Source organism: Panulirus ornatus, chromosome 34 (genome assembly GCF_036320965.1).
Source record: "Panulirus ornatus isolate Po-2019 chromosome 34, ASM3632096v1, whole genome shotgun sequence".
Lineage (NCBI taxonomy): Eukaryota > Metazoa > Arthropoda > Malacostraca > Decapoda > Palinuridae > Panulirus > Panulirus ornatus.
The window spans coordinates 2,843,571-2,863,580 of record NC_092257.1 but is presented as its reverse complement, the minus strand read 5'-3'; the positions used below and the strand labels follow the sequence as shown (position 1 = coordinate 2,863,580).

The following is a 20,010-nucleotide window of genomic DNA, read 5'->3' as shown; positions in this document are numbered from 1 at the left end:
TGTGTTGTAGTGGTCGATCTGTACGTGGGTGGGTTGTGAGTTGTGTTGTAGTGGGCGATCTGTACGTGGGTGGGTTGTGAGTTGTGTTGTAGTGGGCGATCTGTACGTGGGTGGGTTGTGAGTTGTGTTGTAGTGGGCGATCTGTACGTGGGTGGGTTGTGAGTTGTGTTGTAGTGGGCGATCTGTACGTGGGTGGGTTGTGAGTTGTGTTGTAGTGGTCGATCTGTACGTGGGTGGGTTGTGAGTTGTGTTGTAGTGGGCGATCTGTACGTGGGTGGGTTGTGAGTTGTGTTGTAGTGGGCGATCTGTACGTGGGTGGGTTGTGAGTTGTGTTGTAGTGGGCGATCTGTACGTGGGTGGGTTGTGAGTTGTGTTGTAGTGGGCGATCTGTACGTGGGTGGGTTGTGAGTTGTGTTGTAGTGGGCGCAGCTTAACGATGACAACCACGACGAACGTGACAGCTGATAGGTCGAGAGTTGTAACAGCAAACCACCCAATCAGTCCACTTCGATATTGCTTGTTTGTATACATTTCAACACCCACAAAATGCCCCTCCTCCCCTTGTGGTTTTGTTGTTGTTGTTGTTTATCTTATATCTGCTAACCATGTGCATTGTTCTTCATAACCTTACCAAAGGAACCACACACACACACACGCACACACACACACACACACGAGCACATAAACCAGACATGTATCTACGATGTCTTGTATATGATGATGTGTGACGACCTCAGAATAATGACTAAAGACAGAAAATAAATGACCGAATCCATCACCAGCCACATGAGCACTGACTTATCATGTGCTGGGTTGTATTAACCTAGGAGGCGTCTGGTTATAAGTTTTCCTTGCAGCCAAGAGCCTTCCATGTAAATGTTACATAATTTGTCCATCAATATATATATATATATATATATATATATATATATATATATATATATATATATATATATATATATATATATATATATTATTTTATTTATTATACTTTGTCGCTGTCTGCCGCGTTAGCGAGGCAGCGCAAGTAAACAGACGAAAGAATGGCCCAACCTACCCATATAATTTCAACGTATACATATATGTACATACACAGACATATACATAGATACACATGTACATAATTCATACTTGCTGCCCTTATTCATTCCCGTCGCCACCCCGCCACACATGACATGACACCCCACTCCCCCCGCACGCGCGCGAGGTAGCGCTAGGAAAAGACAACAAAGGCCACATTCGTTCACACTCAGTCTCTAGCTGTCATGTATAATGCACCAAAACCACAGCTCCCTTTCCACATCCAGGCCACACAGAACTTTCCATGGTTTACCCCAGACGCTTCACATGCCCTGGTTCAATCCATTGACAGCACGTTGACCCCGGTCTTACCCTCGTTCCAATTCACTCTATTTCTTGCATGCCTTTCACCCTCCTTCATGTTCAGGCCCCGAGCGCTAAAAATCTTTTTCACTCCATCCTTCCACCTCCAATTTGGCCTCCCAATTCTTCTCGTTCCCTCCACCTCTGACACATATATCCTATTTGTCAATCTTTCCTCACTCATTCACTTCATGTGACCAAACCATTTCAACACACCCTCTTTTGCTCTCTCAACCACACTCTTACCTTTCATTACTTACTCGATCAATCCACCTCACACCACATATTGTCCTCAAACATCCCATTTCCAACACATCCACCCTCCTCCGAACAACCCTATCTACAGCCCACGCCTCGCAATCATATAACATTGTTGGAACCACTATTCCTTCGAACATACCCATTTTTGCTTTCCGAGATAATGTTCTCGCCTTCCACACATTCTTCAACGTTCCCAGAACCTTCGCCCCTTCCCCCACCTTGTGACTCACTTCCGCTTCCACGGTTCCATCCGCTGCCAAATCCATTCCCAGATATCTAAAACACTTCACTTCCTCCAGTTTTTCTCCATTCAAACTTACCTCCTACTTGACTTGACCCTCAACCCTACTGTACCTAATAACTCTCAGCTTTCTTCTTTCACATATATGTTATTATCATTATCATCATTGTCATTATTAAACTTGACTGCCCTTTCCTGTGTCAGCATAGTAGCGCCGGGAAAGAATATTACCCATGTACCTCCTGCGTGTCGTGGAGGGCGACTGAAAGGGGCTGGAGCAGAGGGGCTGTGTATCTTTCCCTTCTGTAATCTTTTCCAAAAGAATGGAACAGAGGAGGGAGCTAAGCAAGGATCTTTTCCTCTACGGCTCATTTATTTGTTCCTAACGCTACCTCGCTCACACGGGAAACAGCGAACACATATGTAAGAAAGAAAAGGAAAACAGAAAAGGAAGAAACTTGTGAATGAAAAATGTTCAGTATATCTTCATGCGAGTCACTGCCAGTCGTATATAATCTTTAAACAATATTCAGTTGCTGTCATATGTATCAGACAATACCTTACCTAAAATGCATAAAGTCCGAGTATATCAAAACAAACAATGGCACGAGTGAGCATTTAACAAATACTCTTCACATCCGCTATCAAATCCCAGGCCATCTTTAATGTAGGACCGAACGAGCTATGACCACACAGTTGTCACTTATATCCCTTTTTAATGAGAGTTCACCGTCACAGTAAAATGACTCAGCTGTAGGCAGTGTGCATACGTTATCATGAAGAGACAGGAGCCAGGAAGGATGAAGATCCTGTTTGTACTGATTTATAGTCAAGCGAAGGTTTGAGGTCCTTGTCCAGCTGGCTATTTTTTTTTTTTTTCCTCTTCTTCATTGAGCCGCAAGGAATTTTGAATTGTCTGCTGTCATTTCAAAACGCTGTTTATTAAGTCTCTAAAACATTCACTCTTTCGGCAGCAGTTTACGGGTGTCTTGAATTGCCTACATTGTCATCAAAGATTCTTCACTGCCACGTAATAGAAACAGCCAGTAATGCAATATGAAAATTATATACATTTGTTCCGTTCTTTTGTAGCCCGCAATTGTTCGAAAGCACACACGCAGTTATGAACAGCGTTGTGAAGTATATAGATAATTGAGAGAGTGGTTGTGAAGTGGCGAATGAGAAGATGTAAAAGATACAGATTGTAGGTGTTAAGCAAGGGGATGCGAGAGTGGGAGCGGCGGACTGTGGACAACACAAATAGCTTAAGTTTAAGGAGATTCCTACTGTCTTGAGAGACATGATGGCACAGGGTATGGCCTGGCTCACCTTACAAGACCTCGAGGGATAATTGGATAACGGACACGACCTTCTATGTGATCAGAGGTGCGTGAGGATCGCCAGGCAATGTTGGCCAGTCAGTTGTATCTCACACGTCTGTGGTGATGTGCCAGAGAGTGCAATTTTGGGAACAGTGCCTGAAGTCGCTGACCTGGGATGCACAAAGCTTCGCTCAGATAGCAGAGTACACAAGTCAGTTCACATGACACATACACTTTTCCCGTCGTCGTTAACAGAAATCTTCTCATAAAAGTATCACATTAAAGATTAATGGACGTGTATTTTTCTTCTCAGAGATACTCCATATTTAGGTAATACTCCGTGTCGTAAACATCTTTCCACTTGCTAAAAAGGATATTAATTTTAGAAGACTTTGTGTGTATTGTGGTGCTTTGATATCACTAGGTATACACAATGGAGCCTTAATTCTATTCGTCAAGAACTGATACAGTACACCCATATTATTGTCCGTTCCACAAATACGTCCTAGATAAGTTACCAGACATTTATGGAGAGAGATTATCACATACCGTTTGGCTACGTCAGTGCATCTCATGTATTGTAGTTTCAATCCACCTTTCCACACATACTTCCTACCACCTGCCCTGCCAACCAACGCACTCCAGCCATCGCACTCTCGCATTCTCTCCACTCATACAGTGCTTAACCAGGCGTCAATACGAAGCACCACAGCCCAGTGGCGCTCACCACTACCTCCTCCCACATCAGGTGGAGGACGAACATGCATCTATTCATCACGCGGACCTCCTCGTCTAAGAAAAAATGCGCCTACGACAGAAAATCCCAGAGCAGAAGGACGGGAGTTTGGCCCATCCCTGCTTGTAATGTGTAATACAACATCCGGGTACTCAGTTTATACCTGTCGCATCTACAATGATAGAGGTGAGATCTGAATACAGAGCAAAAGACAGTTTTTTTTTTAGGATATTTTTGAAGTGGCGGTATGTTTTATGTAGCCATGGTGAACGAACAGAATCTTTTCTCATGATTACACAGAGAATCAAGTGCTACATTGTGTTAATGCTGGGAGTGGAGTCTGTAGACTTAACATGGCTGCTTGGTTATATCCCACATTACTTTATTTATCTGACTTTGTACTGCTGACTCTGTTTACATTCCTAAGATATCGAAAACTACTTTTTATGCTCCAAAGTTTCGAGACATGAATACGTAAAGTGACCCAAACAGCTTAAGTGCGACGCTAGGATTTCGGGCATGATGTCGTCACCTTCTGTTGGTCCTGACCTTAGAGGTCAGTTTCAAAGCCAAGGTCATTATAACTAGGAGACGTATCGTCGTCATCAGAGATCGAAAGGTGTTGGATTACGTTAAGGTAACTCGTGATTGTCTTATTACATTAATCTTCGAAATTCAAGGTTTCCTATTAGTCAGCCTTAGTTGCGTAGAGCGGCGTCTTGCGTATGACCTTCCCTCAGCAACTCTTGGCTGCACTGATACGTAACCCTGATGAAATTACGTACCTTAACATAACCTTGAAATGTCGTCATCCATTAAGACACGATTTTCATGGTGATGGAAACTATGAAGATTGCTCCTCAAGGTTCGCTTTTACCCCAAGGCTCTGACAGATTCAAGGTTTAATTACCACCAGGCGAGTTGATTACCCTCGCTAATTATCGTCTGGAATGATTACCCGATGGAAAGGAATGCGGCTGAAAACTAAATGTATCCATTTTCGTCCTATTTTCTTTGATGACCGAAACCAATTACGATCCTACACGTCTCTATTATAGCACCGTAGGGGATGTCATGTTGCGTCATTTGATCCCATTCCTACCATGGTGCAGCCATCGCTTATATCTCTCTTTTTCGTAAGGCTTTCGTAAGGTATATCTTAATCTGATGACTTCGTTATGCGCAAAGAAGAGCTAAGTGAGGCACGATGTGCGCAGATCTGTGTGTGTGTGTGTCTGTGTGTGTGTGTGTGTGTGTGTGTGTGTGTGTGTCTGTGTGTGTTCTCCCTAACATTTGTTCCAGACTCAGCAGTACATTTACATGACAAAAGACGACGACGACCAACATAAGCGGTTGGCAATTTGAAACTCTTCGGATGTAAGACGCCTCATTTACACCGCTTTAAGAGGCATTCAACACTCCAGTAACTCATTAAATCTCTGACCTTTGCACTTATGACGCAAACAACTGAAGCCTACCGAGTCAGACCGTGTTCGATCCCTCTACGTAGCATTTGCTGTTGAACAACATACACGATGTATTATTGCATGGACAAGACACAAGACAAACGAGACAGGCCACTTAATCAACAGTGTCTGAAAAATCTCACATGATCAGTGGAGTTCCTACCTCTCTTCCATCATACACGCGCCTTGCTGAAGGCTTGGCCAAGGTTAGGTTTGAGTAATAGGCTACTGACTGAATTTCTGAACCCACAATATACTCATGCAAAGTGGAGGTTGGTTGGTTTGTGCAAGTCCTATGAGTGCATCGTCCTCTTGAGTTACTTTTGAGTGCATCGTCCGCTTGAGTTACTTTTGAATGCATCGTCCTCTTGAGTTACTTTTGAGTGCATCGTCCTCTTGAGTTACTTTTGAGTACATCGTGATCTGTGGAACATAGCTAGTCTTTGATGTATATGTACCTTGAGTTCATCATGGACTCTTTGTTGCGAAATGTGGACAGCTTCATGAGCTGTTATGCACTACGGACTCAAAATGAGTGCATGATACGTTTATACTGAGTAGTTGCAAGTGTGTCATGCACTTATGCTCTCTGACTATCCATCTCGAAGCTCATTATGCATTTACCTTGAGCGTCTCACTGACTTATCTCAAATGACCAGTGACTTGTCTCAAGTCATGACTAGGTCTCAGGAGTACCATGGGCTTCCAATAAGCAAAAATTCCTTCATGAACTTGAGTTCATTTCTGACTTACCTCGAGTGCATTGTAGGCTTCATCGTCTGGATAAAAGTGAGGGAAAAAGGCAATCTTCTCTTGGGTTCACCAGGACGGGGAGAGGTCGACGCCTCGAGTCTGTGGGACGGACAAGTGTATCACAGGTTACATGACTTACCACAGGGGGAGGAGCTACTGCTGTTTGCTCGCTTATTAACCAGTAATAAATATCATGTTGATAAAGACATTATACTCGCCCTTGTATCGTCAGGTCTTCATGGAGGAAACTCCCTCATGGATCTGAGTACATCAGGGATATACAGTGAGAGTCTCAACCTATCCTGAGCCTGAAATAAATCCGTCGCAGATTTACTCTTAAAGCAATCGGAAATTTATTCATTTTTTTTCCGAGATGGTCTTGAGTATATTCGTGAATGGGTTGGAGGGGGGGGGGATCTTTCCTGATTATCTAAGAGATTTAGCATTTGGACGAATAAGTGATTATCCCTATAAATGCCCCTGTCCCCGTCGCCCTTAATGACATGATCAGAACACCCAACAACTTTATTCTCCTCAACATTGTAAGTGGAGACGAAATAAACCTACAATACACAACTTCTCAACAATCTTGAAATGAATCCATAACACGTCTTTAGTCAACAGCTTTATCTAGAGGCCTTACGTATATAGATAATCTTACGACACACCTTCGGCAAGCAGCAACTTAAGTCTAGCATCAGTGGACATCTATGTAAAAGATTACCTCAATTCCTTCGCAAATTCCTTTAGAATTATCCCTCGTTTATCATGAGAGTAAAGGAGAAAAAAATGAGATAACGCTTGGTGGTAATAACGTTGGAGCAACGCTGTTGTGACGGAGAGGATAAGTTAACGTGCAGGGTTGGCCGAGCTGTGTGAGGTGCCACAAGGCCAGCATCCCCCGCTGTTTGAGTCAGGTCCTGGGGTCGTCTGTGGCAGGACGTGGCAAGTCTCCAGGTGATAAATACAGACACAAAATGATTGAAAAAAAACTGTTTCTTGAAGTTAATCTGTGCTAAAGATAGACAGATACTGTAAAATGTTCTTAGATTATCTTACCCTGTAAATCTAATGTGTTTTAGTCAATGAAGGGTATAATTAGTCGTCAGAAAGATTATTGAATGTTCATAGAGGTAGTATGACTAGCATAGAAACATTAATCAGACAATATTCTCCCTTCCTGTGTACGCCTCATGTTGAACATTATTCTTGACCCTATGAAGAATATCTTGCCCAAGCAAAAGAAGGAAGTATTAGGATATTCAAATATGTTTTACCACTCTTAAGGAAATTTATACATTTGAAGTTCTAAAACTTATCAGAAGCGAATATATATATATATATATATATATATATATATATATATATATATATATATATATATATATATATATATATATATATATATATATATGAAAATAAATTGCAACTTTAAACATGCACATCTTGATCTACAAACAGGGGGAACATGTTATCACCTGTAACAAAAAAAATAGTTGCATGAACAATGGAACCAAACACCACAGTGGCGGACGTGTTCAGGTGATTACGGACGACCAAACTGGCCAGCGATGCCCAGCGGCAGCAAACGAACACGCCCACGACATCACTCTTACAGATATTTATGATGTGAAACAAATCAGTCATAAACTTTTATATACGACTGTAAGAATACAGCTTCATAAAACACGTCGGCAATTTTCACTTGTGGCATTGGTTGCCAATCGACATTCTGGCGAGGATAAGAGGACATTAGTATGCTATTCATGGAGTCGCTGGCAATATATCTTTTTCACTGGTAGACAGTTTTGACTGCGTAAATAATGCCACTAGCTAAACATTCGTGTTCTCAGGCACATCCAGGAGGATCTGCTAGAAGTCGCAACGCTGGAAACCAGTCCTGGAATATGTCGGAGGTGGCGCTGGTCCAGAAAACTGAACTGCGGTCGTCTCATATGATATACATATATATATATATATTTTTTTTTTTTTTTTTTTTTATACTTTGTCGCTGTCTCCCGCGTTTGCGAGGTAGCGCAAGGAAACAGACGAAAGAAATGGCCCAACCCCCCCCCATACACATGTACATACACACGTCCACACACGCAAATATACATACCTACACAGCTTTCCATGGTTTACCCCAGACGCTTCACATGCCTTGATTCAATCCACTGACAGCACGTCAACCCCTGTATACCACATCGCTCCAATTCACTCTATTCCTTGCCCTCCTTTCACCCTCCTGCATGTTCAGGCCCTGATCACACAAAATCTTTTTCACTCCATCTTTCCACCTCCAATTTGGTCTCCCTCTTCTCCTCGTTCCCTCCACCTCCGACACATATATCCTCTTGGTCAATCTTTCCTCACTCATTCTCTCCATGTGCCCAAACCATTTCAAAACACCCTCTTCTGCTCTCTCAACCACGCTCTTTTTATTTCCACACATCTCTCTTACCCTTACGTTACTTACTCGATCAAACCACCTCACACCACACATTTTCCTCAAACATCTCATTTCCAGCACATCCATCCTCCTGCGCACATCTCTATCCATAGCCCACGCCTCGCAACCATACAACATTGTTGGAACCACTATTCCTTCAAACATACCCATTTTTGCTTTCCGAGATAATGTTCTCGACTTCCACACATTTTTCAAGGCTCCCAAAATTTTCGCCCCCTCCCCCACCCTATGATCCACTTCCGCTTCCATGGTTCCATCCGCTGACAGATCCACTCCCAGATATCTAAAACACTTCACTTCCTCCAGTTTTTCTCCATTCAAACTCACCTCCCAATTGACTTGAACCTCACCCCTACTGTACCTAATAACCTTGCTCTTATTCACATTTACTCTTAACTTTCTTCTTCCACACACTTTACCAAACTCAGTCACCAGCTTCTGCAGTTTCTCACAAGAATCAGCCACCAGCGCTGTATCATCAGCGAACAACAACTGACTCACTTCCCAAGCTCTCTCATCCCCAACAGACTTCATACTTGCCCCTCTTTCCAGGACTCTTGCATTTACCTCCCTAACAACCCCATCCATAAACAAATTAAACAACCATGGAGACATCACACACCCCTGTCGCAAACCTACATTCACTGAGAACCAATCACTTTCCTCTCTTCCTACACGTACACATGCCTTACATCCTCGATAAAAACTTTTCACTGCTTCTAACAACTTGCCTCCCACACCATATATTCTTAATACCTTCCACATATATATATATATATATATATATATATATATATATATATATATATATATATATATATATATATATATATATATATATATATATATATATATATATGTATATATATATATATGTATATTGGAAAGGATCACAATTTTGCGCAATTTTCCCCTTGGACTCATAGGAATACATATATATATATATATATATATATATATATATATATATATATATATATATATATATATATATATATATATATATATATATATATTGAGAGATAATCCTTGTTCACATGTTATGTTTATAATCAGTATTCAAAGATAGGAAAATAGTTACAGAAAAAAGCCACCTCTCTTCATATAGACTTCAGTAATATTGTATTCTCTAAAATGTTATGTTATTGCATTTAAATGACGTTCTTCCCCAGATATAGATATTCCCTTGAACTTCTAGATTTAGATGTATCTGAATCAGGCACACGGAACATGCACGTGAAATCATGTTCTAACGTTTACACATTCAGGGGTCATGTCAATACAACCAGGGTTCACGTAGTGAAGGGTTCATACAGCCAGGGTTCACGTAGACAAGGGTTCATATAGCCAGGGTTCACGTAGACAAGGGTTCATACAGCCAGGGTTCACGTCGTCAGGGTTCATATAGCTAGAGTTCACGTCGTAAGGGGTTTAAACAGCCAGGGTTCACGTGTTCAAGGGTTCAAACACTTATGGTCTGGGTTCACGCAGTGTGAGTGTTCACGCACTCATTATCCACACACTCATGATCCACCTCCTTAGGGTTCAAGCACACAGGGCTGGCACATCTAGGGTCCACACACTCTTGGTTTCGAAGACTCAGGGTCCACACACTCACAATTCAGACAGCCAGGCTTCACGAACTCACAGGTTCGAGCAGTCAAAGTTCACACAGTTATCATAATTAAATCTTGACCCAGTAAAGAGGGACCCATCGAGCAGGGACCACCAGAAAACATACATAACTGCCACGTTTTACTGCTTGTTTAGTGTCCTTAATGAGGCAGTAAATGGGCCCATTAACCAAGTTATTACCGCCACACGAAACTGGAGGAAAATCCCATTTCATGAATGAAGAAATGAAAACTCTTTGAGAAGACAACCTGTCAATGCAAGGAAAATAAAAAAGAGACATTAATATAACTTTACATTTCTATTATTGATCTTTTCGGAGATGGTAAAATATCTGTAAGGCTAAAATCATAAATGCAATGGAATTGCACACACATCTAGCAGACGTTATACGAGGATCCGAAAACATGATTGAAAAAATAAACGTATAATAAAACCATAAACGTAAGGTAATAACACACGTATGCCAAGTGCGGTGCGAAGCCGCGAAGACATAATTCAGAAAATCTGCCATTAATTTGGATATTATTAGGGTAAGAAATGATTCCCACAGTCGTGTGTGTCTGTCTGTGTGTGTGTGTGTGTGTGTGTGTGTGTGTGTGTGTGTGTGTGTGCATTGTCACATGGCAAAGAATGTCTGTGCATCACCACCTACAGCCCTACAAATTTACCGTCTGTGTCACCTTGGTTTTCTTTATCTCGCGATACACTGTCTTTAAGTATGCTTGCCACACCTGGCGTTCGCTTGCAGTAGGAGGGAGAAATTCCCTCCTGACACACGCTAGCTAAGTATGACCAGATGATGAGATAAGTCACACACATTACTCACTCAGTAACGACAGAGCACAAACACAAGCAGGAAATATAACTAATCAGATACATGCACATATAAACACTCACAGTAATAGCTAGCATTTGTTCTGGGTGCTGAGACGAAGCATTGCCAGACGACTACATAGCGAAAAAGAATGTGATCTAGAATCAGGTGTGTCAGGTCGAAGGAGCAGAAGGAGGGACACGAAGACAGACGCCATCGCATCTTTTCATCTGTCAAGAGAATTTCTAGTTTCTTGATTTTTAGCCCAAATTTCTAAGTTCCACTCAGTATCGCTTGTAATATACAACAGCGTCGAGAGAAAGCAGTTCCGGGAGCACGTCCCACACCAGCCAACACCCCGTTATTAACATTCTCTCGAACGGTCACCTCAGCATCTTATCTGTTAGCACTCATACCAGACTCTATGTTCAGTCTCCTCACTAGCCTTTCTTGATTTCCTCAACCCAGTCTACACTTCCTCTCCCACTGTAGCCCCCACCCATCACACCTTTAATCCTAGCCACGGGCGGGGGATCTCTTCCAGTACACGTTGACAAACTACGATGGTTCATATCTCTCTCCCTAGATGTCGTAAAAGTATAAAATCACAACACTGAATGTTTCTGCAGTTCTGGTGTATGTATGAAAACCTCCACTGGTCATAGAGAGGTACTAGTTATCTTCTTGTGACTACCTACGTTCACGATTGCTTCTCAAACTTTTTTACATTTTCAGCTGTGAAGATAAACGAGACTATCCCGTGAAACATGTATATGTCTCCCTCGTATATGTGACGCTTATAATGGTCCCTCCCTCCCTAATCCTTGACGCTACCGGCTTCCCGTAGTAAATAAGAACACGGGGTAGTATATGACTGATGATTAAGGTCTCCTCTGTGTTTCCAGGTGTGATAGTGGACGTTGGATGTCCCATAGGATGTACACAATGCTCCCCGATCAACGGCTGCCTTGCCTGCAAGCCTCCCTTCTTCTTGTTGCTACACCGGGAGGGCACGCGTCAGACCGCCTCCTGTACCACCACCTGCCCGAGAGGATTCTACAAGGTCAAGAAGAAGAGGAATGGCTTCTGCACCAGTGAGTGTCCCAGTGTGGGAGGGTCGGTCGGTCGTGCTTCCTCATGACGCGTATCTGTGGATGGAGAGAGAGAGAAGAGAGAGAGAGAGAGAGAGAGAGAGAGAGAGAGAGAGAGAGAGATGATTGAAAAAAAAAAGAAAGATAAGGTTATCACATATGAATGTCTTCCAGAGTGCACTATGCGGGGGTGTCTGGAGTGCCTGGCCATCCACTACTGCTCTGTGTGTGACCCTGAGTTCGTTAACTTCTTCGGCAAGTGCATCAAGCAGCCTACAGGTGGGTGACCTTGACAGGCTCTCTCTCTCTCTCTCTCTCTCTCTCTCTCTCTCTCTCTCTCTCTCTCTCTCTCTCTCTCTCTCTCTCTCTCTCTCTCTCTTGTATACATGATGCAAAGGGCTAACAGCAATAAGGTACTTTCAAACTTCGTTTAACAACAATACGGATATCAAAATCGCCTCTCTCTCTCTCTCTCTCTCTCTCTCTCTCTCTCTATATATATATATATATATATATATATATATATATATATATATATATATATATATATATATATATATATATATATATATATATATATATATATTAATTTCTCTTTGCTTACACGATGAAGATAAGTATTATCAAGAGAACAGATGGCTGAAAGTTCATGGTGTAAAATATGGCCTTTACAAACAGAAACCAGCTGACTCAACTCACATTTTCCTCCTCTCTTTTATATCTTTATATTTGAACTGATAAAAGAACATAATCATTAAGGAAGTTAATCCTGTGTAGTAGATTAGGTGTGATCGTTTCTCATACCATCGGGAAATTTAGATTTGCGCTTGACAGAAATGCGAGCTTAAGATCTGGGACCCACCTGAGTTTAATGTTCTTTTATCATACGTGTATCTTATTAATTGCCTAGGTAAGCATACACACACACACACACACACACACACACACACACACTCAAAGTCCACTTACACATTTATAGATTTTCTTAGAAAGAATTTTGAGTCACTTCATAGCCACCACGACTCACAACAACGACACAGAAATAAAAACAACTTGCAATCTTGACCTCGACATTCTTCTTGCAGATAAGGAGTTGGAAGAACTGGGTGTCTTTGTGACCCGGCCACCACACACCTTCCCAGCGCCTGCTACCACAACCACCACGACAACGGAGGGAACGACCACAGTCCCTAAGTCCCCTTACTTCACCGACGTAGCGCCAGCCACGACCTCAACGACAACCACATCAACGCCAGCAGTACTTGACGAGCTGTCCCCAGCCTCGAGGAACACGACTACGTCGACCACCACCACCGTAACAACGACTCATCCAGAACGAATGATAACTGTGGCAGCGACGGTGTCCACGACGACATTCGTCCCTCCAGCCGTCACCTCTGACTTCAACCAGACGACTCAGTATGAGAGCGACAGGGGACGATGTCACAGGAAGTATACGAGGAAGAAGGGGAGAAGAAGAGGTGGTAGACAGAGAAACGGCCGGAGGAAAAATGGGAAGGGCCGTAAGCCCCGTAGGAGAGGTGATAAGAGGAGAAGGGACCGCAAGAAGAACGGAGGTAGAGGCAGAAAGGAGAGAAAACGGGATCGAAATGGCCGACGGCAACAGAGGAGGCTCTGCAGGAGGCTGAGGAAGAATGGCCGTAGGAAGACTGAGCCGGGTGATCCTACCAGACGGCCTTCTGAGGTCCCTGTGACCCGCGACACTCAGAGTGACCCGCCTCGCACTGCACCACTTCAGGAAAACCTCGCCGACTCCCACAAGAATCACGACCTCGAGAACCGGGATGTCCATCGAGTTCGTCAGAAGATTAAGCTCTCGTTGCTGGAGGAGGAGGAGGATGAGCATCAACGGAGAAGCCGTGAGGAAAGTCCACTTCACCGACTCAAAAGCGAAACATTCTTCTACAGGAACCGACCCCTAGCCATGGTGGAATACAAGCAGTCGCAAGCACACAGACGATCGAAGCCTCCAAATGTTAATGGCCATCGGGTAAGACATGGAAAGGAGAGTGACGAAGCCATAGAGGAATAGAAGACTTCCACTATTTTGGATCTCACTATCGTATCACATTCGTGGTATGAAAAACCATCCAGTGAACGAAGGCGGCAGAACCCTTGGCCTGCGATGCCTCTTACGTGAAGAAATTATATATATCCAAAAAGTGAAACCAAAGATAGATGAGAAAAATGGACACCACAGGTGGAGAAGGAACAAGGACGTTGGCGCACATTCCTACCATATAATAGTTTATGCTTTTCTGTGATGATATGTAAGAGTTACCTTATTCTAGTAGATGGATCAGAGGTTTTCCTGCGGTAGAAATGGTAGACATTTCGCCTTCATACAGGTGGCCGAGCAGTGAATACACACGTTCGTTTTAGTGGTAATGTAAACCGGAGCTGCAGCTCACAGGGAGTACGCCAAGTACACACACACACAAACAAAGAAGATGGAGGTTTGTGTGTTGGTGTCCCACCGCACTCCCAGCTGTCCAAATGGATCGCATTCGCGTACCGCACTGTCAGGTTAAGCTGCACTGACCACAGTCCGTAGATGTGTCATTGATGACAGTAACGTGAATAGGTGTACTTGATTTGTGATAGACTTTGTATACGTAGTGGACAAATATGTAAGTGTGTGTGTGTGTGTGTGTGTGTGTGTGTGTGTGTGTGTGGTTTAAGTTTGATAACGATTTGAGTAAGGGGAGGGTTTCTTCAAGAGTTAGAATCTTTTCAGCTATAATCCACCTGTCCCTCAGAGGCACTGCATACTGAGCCTCACGTCCTGTACATACCTTATACAATAACTCGCTTGGCACCAGCATAGCTCCCTAGGGTACCACAGACTGAGGCACAGCCACAGGAAGAGATAATGATGACCAGGTTCTGCTGTAAGATACATACTCCTGCCACAGTGCTCTCTGCCACACATGAGACGATCTATACAGAAGTTAAAAGAGTTTGTTGCATAGCGAGATTGACAGTAATATATCAGATGACTATATAACATTAATTACTATAGATATAAGTAACACGTTCCTTTCATGTGAATATGTAGTTTAGTTTCTATATATATGAATATATGTATCTAGCATTTTCCTTATATAGTCAGCAGGTTATTTCAATTTCTATGTATAGCATGTATAGCAGGCTTTATAGATATCATTAATGACATTGCGCATCACAGTCCTCTCTTTCATAAGACTTTAGTATAGAGGAGCAAATGTGATTATGCAACCTGTGATGCAGTTAACAAAGGTTCCAATATTATACCATAGGTTCAGTGAACGAGGATATTGATTTTTTTGTACTCTCGTATACCTTCATCTCTTTCCTCTTGTTATTTCACCAATAAAATACAAATTTCCCGGCATTTGTCTGTTTCACTAATGTGAAGCATGTTTTCTTTTTCCTTGTGTGATGGAGAATTGACGGACACTTGAATTATGAGACAAGAAACGTCATGTGATTGATCACTCAATTTGTCTCACCAATAGCAACAGAATGACAACTTTATTTTGCCTTGATACAAAGGCATAGTCAACATGAATATGCTTCCTCTACCTTAGTCGCTACAGTTCTTCATAGTCAACATGAATATGCTTCAACCTTAGTCGCTACAGTTCTTCATAGTCAACATGAATATGCTTCCTCTACCTTAGTCGCTACAGTTCTTCATAGTCAACATGAATATGCTTCAACCTTAGTCGCTACAGTTCTTCATAGTCAACATGAATATGCTTCAACCTTAGTCGCTACAGGACTTCATAGTCAACATGAATATGCTTCAACCTTAGTCGCTACAGGACTTCATAGTCAACATGAATATGCTTCAACCTTAGTCGCTACAGTTCTTCATAGTCAACATGAATATGCGTCAACCTTAGTCGCTACAGTTCTTCATAGTCAACATGAATATGCGTCAACCTTAGTCGCTACAGTTCTTCATAGTCAACATAAATATGCGTCAACCTTAGTCGCTACAGTTCTTCATAGTCAACATGAATATGCTTCAACCTTAGCCGCTACAGTTCTTCTATTCTCTCGTGTGTATCACAGGTAATGAGAGTGGAAACATTTCTTTTAAGTTCTCTAATCTTCTGTTCCTCCTCTCCTGCACCTGTTTTACTGCTTCCACAACCTCGAACAGTTCACAGAAGATTGAAGAATTTACTATCAAAGACACTTTAGAATTCTGACAATATATGACTGTACATACTCCTGGAAATCATGAAGCCATGTTTACATATGAAGAGTAAATGTAATGTGGAGGGAAAGAATGATACGAAAGTTATATCATCCTTTGTAAGATATTTGCCATCGGATTCGCAAAAGACAAAACACTGTCGGAGCTTTATAAAAACTCCCATTACCTGAACTTTTATACTTAGGATTCAATATGGTTTCAAGCAATACAAGAAAGAGTGGTTTCTGAAAATATAAGGAGCGTGTAGTTTCAGAAGCCACAGGAATGTGTGGTCTCAGGGAGCTATATAGGTGCGTGTGGTTTCAGCAAACTTCAGAGTATGTAGTTTCAGAAGCTACAGAAAACTACGAGGCCGTGTGTTCTTAGGAATTTCAGGAACGTGTGATTTCAGATACTGCAGAAGCGTGTGGTTTTCAGGAACTTCTAGGGCGTGTGCTTCAGAAAATAAAAAATGTGGGTTCAGGAACTACGGAAAATTGTGATTTCAGGAACTGCAATAGTGTGTGTGTGTGTGGTTTGTGAAACACCAGGAAACTGTGATTTCAGGAACTACAACAGCGTGTGGTTTCAGAAAACCTCCCGAAACGTGCTGAAGGGCCTGCGTGAGGTTGTTGACACCTGTGTACAGGCGAGAGAACGAAAAAAAAAAAGGTTATCAACATTTGTACAGGTGTTGATGCCTCGTCTGAAATGTTATCATGCATTAAAATCTGACGGGAATCCTCACATGATTGTCGGTTCTGCTGAGCAGCCATGTTAGATCCAGTACAGTTGTTTGTACTGTGAGTTTTATGGTGTGGAAATTATAGCATTGAAAGATGAGTACACTGTGGTGGTGAATGAGGTTGCCATGGAGGGTGGTAAGTCAGTCATGAGGAAGCGTGAGTGGTAAAGTATCACTTTACCGCCACAAAGCTGTCGGCTCTCGATTCTGAGTAACGGTGTTACACAACTGTGATGCAATACGTGGGGGATGGAACCTAAGCGTCGAAGCGTGATTCGAAGCACTATTGCGGCATGCTTCGAAGCATTATTCAGGCATGATTCGAAGCATTATATCTCATTCTAAGATAACAAGCAACGTCGATAATCCGGTAAAGGATGTGAGTCTTAAGGGAATTATGGTGTTAAAGAATGTAAAAATCCATGAAATATGTCAAGGAAATCGACAATATCCATGAAAACCTCACGTAAACTTCCCCTGAGCAGAGGATGATTACATCGTCTTTTTATGCTAAAGGAAAAATATATTTTGACTGTTATGGTCCACATGTACACGCACCTCCCGCCTTGTGGACGTTCCTGTAGACAAGAACGCTTTTCCACGAACGGGGCACCAGCTTACATGCAGGCTTCACAGGCTTGTAAAGAGGATGGTTGGGTAGCTGCATATTACAGGTAAGAGTATCAGCCTAAATCACAGTTGCCTCATCTATGGCACCTGAAGGCCTTCATAACTTCGGATCACCCTCAAAGCCCTTGCGACTGCACCTTAACTTGCTTGGTCTATCTCGTTATTGTGGCGTATGAAGGTTCGCCATCACCGGATAAGAGCATCAACACACTCAAATCTCGGCTTTGTTATGATCTATTATCTTCTCCGATGCCAGAGGTCAGATCATGAGTCTCAGACAAGTAGTACCATATCACTAGAAGTAAATCCAATCAATGTGTAACGGTTCATCTTCGACATGCATGGATGGATAAAGTCGGTCCCCCTGTTATATCATTTCACACTGCGATATTAAAGCGATGTGATTGGAGGACTGGATAACCTCCCCTTCTTGTATTTCAATTCATAAAAGATGGAACAGAAGAAGAAGCCAAGTGGGGAGTGCTCATCCTCCTCGGAGGCTAAAAAGCTTGGGTGTCTTAATTTCTGCGAATGTCACCAAGATGAGAAAAAAAAGGAGAGGTAGGTAGTATGTTTAGGGAAAGAAACCTAGATGTTCTACATCTGAGTGAAACAAACTCCAAGGGTGAAGTGGAAGAATGGTTTCGAAATATCTTCGAAATAAAGTCAGGTATTGGTGAGAGGACAAGAGCTAAGGAAGGAGTAGCACTACTCTGAAGCAGGAGTTGTGGGAGTGTGTGATAGAGTATAAGGAAGTAAATTCTAGATTGATGAGGGTATGATTAAAAGTGGATGGCGAGAGATGGGTGATTATTGGTGCTCATGCACCTGGTCATGAGAAGAAGTAACATGAAAGGCAAGTTTTCTGGGAGCAGTTGAGTGACTGTGTAATCAGTTTTGAGGTAAGACACCAGATTATAGAGATAACTGTAGGGCATGTGTGGGGTGAAGGAGGTAAATGCGAGTCTTGGAGAGAGGGGCGAGTATACAGTCTGTAGGGGATGAAGGGGCTTGGGAAGTGAGGCAGTTGTTGTCTGCTGTTGATACAGCGCTGGTGGCAGATTCAGGCGAAAACTTTATGAGTTGGTGACTGAGTTTGGAAGAGTTGTGTGAAAGAAGGAATTTGAGAGCAAGTTTCTTAGGCTTAGCCGTTTTAGGGACAGGTTAGCTGAGGTGCGAGTTTTAGTTGAGAAACCTTAGAGGAAATGAAACGTTTCAGATAAATGGGAGTGGACATGGCAGCGAATGAAACTATAGAAGAGGATGTGAGTCACAGTGTGGGGGAAGGGGACGATGGCTCTGGAAGCGCTGAAGAATGTTTGGAAAGAGAGAACGTTATTTGGGAGAGCAAAATGGGTATGCTTGAAGGTATGGCAATCCCAACAAAATTATATAGCGGATCTGTTGGAAATGAAATGTTTGAGAACAATGTATGGTGTGAGGTAGTGTGATCAAGTAAGAAATGAAAGGATAAGAGATATGTGTGGTAATAAAAAAAAAGTGTGGTTGAGAGAGTTGAGGAGGGTGTGTAGAAATGGTTTGGTCACACGGAGAGAATGAGTGAGGAAAGGTTAACAAAGAGGATATATGTGTCAGAGGTGGAAGGAACAAAGAGAAGAGGGAGACCCAATAAGAGGTGGAACTCTAGAGTGGAAAAGATGTTGTGCGACTGGGGCTTGAATATGCAGGGGGGCGAAAGGTGTGCACTGAACAGAGTGAATTGGGACGAAGTGGTATACAGGGGTCGACGTACTGTCAATAGACCGAACCAGGGCATGTGAAGCGTCCGGGGTAAACTATAGAAAGTTCTCTGTGGCCTGGTTGTGGTTAGGAAGCTGCGTTTTCGGTGCGTTACACATTCTTTTGTATTTTGTGCAAGATTTTTTTTGGTAAACGTGACAAAAAGAGGTCATCATAATGGCCGTTTTACTCTGCCTGGCTCCAGAACTGTGACAGGAGATACCAACTTTCCCTTATGTAAACAAGATTTGATGTAGACGCATGAATGACTAAAAATGAGGAAAAAAGAACACATTTCCTCGTCCTTTTGTCCTTTTATATCCTTAGCAGATGGATGATATTCCCATAACAGACGCCACGTACCTATCTCCATCAAATGAACGGGTACACCAGACAGGTGAATGTACGGCTGTGCTGGTGGGGGGTTACGGGAGGGGAGGAATGGGAGGCAAATCACATATAATGCCCATATGTCTGCTGTTGAAGGCCACAGTGGAGCTCACATCTCCAGGGGCG

The 20,010-nt window shown here is 42.6% G+C and overlaps 1 protein-coding gene across 1 annotated transcript in view; it reads left to right on the top strand.

Moving 5' to 3' along the window:
• LOC139759776 (uncharacterized) overlaps positions 1-15,560 on the top strand; it is a 134,366-nt gene extending 118,806 nt beyond the window's left edge. The window contains exons 2-4 of the mRNA XM_071682225.1: positions 11,987-12,175; positions 12,347-12,451; positions 13,258-15,560. Of these exons, the coding sequence (XP_071538326.1) occupies positions 11,987-12,175; positions 12,347-12,451; positions 13,258-14,225 (1,262 nt within the window). The 3' untranslated portion in view covers positions 14,226-15,560. The remainder of the gene's footprint in view (positions 1-11,986; positions 12,176-12,346; positions 12,452-13,257) is intronic.
• Positions 15,561-20,010: the final 4,450 nt, after the last annotated feature.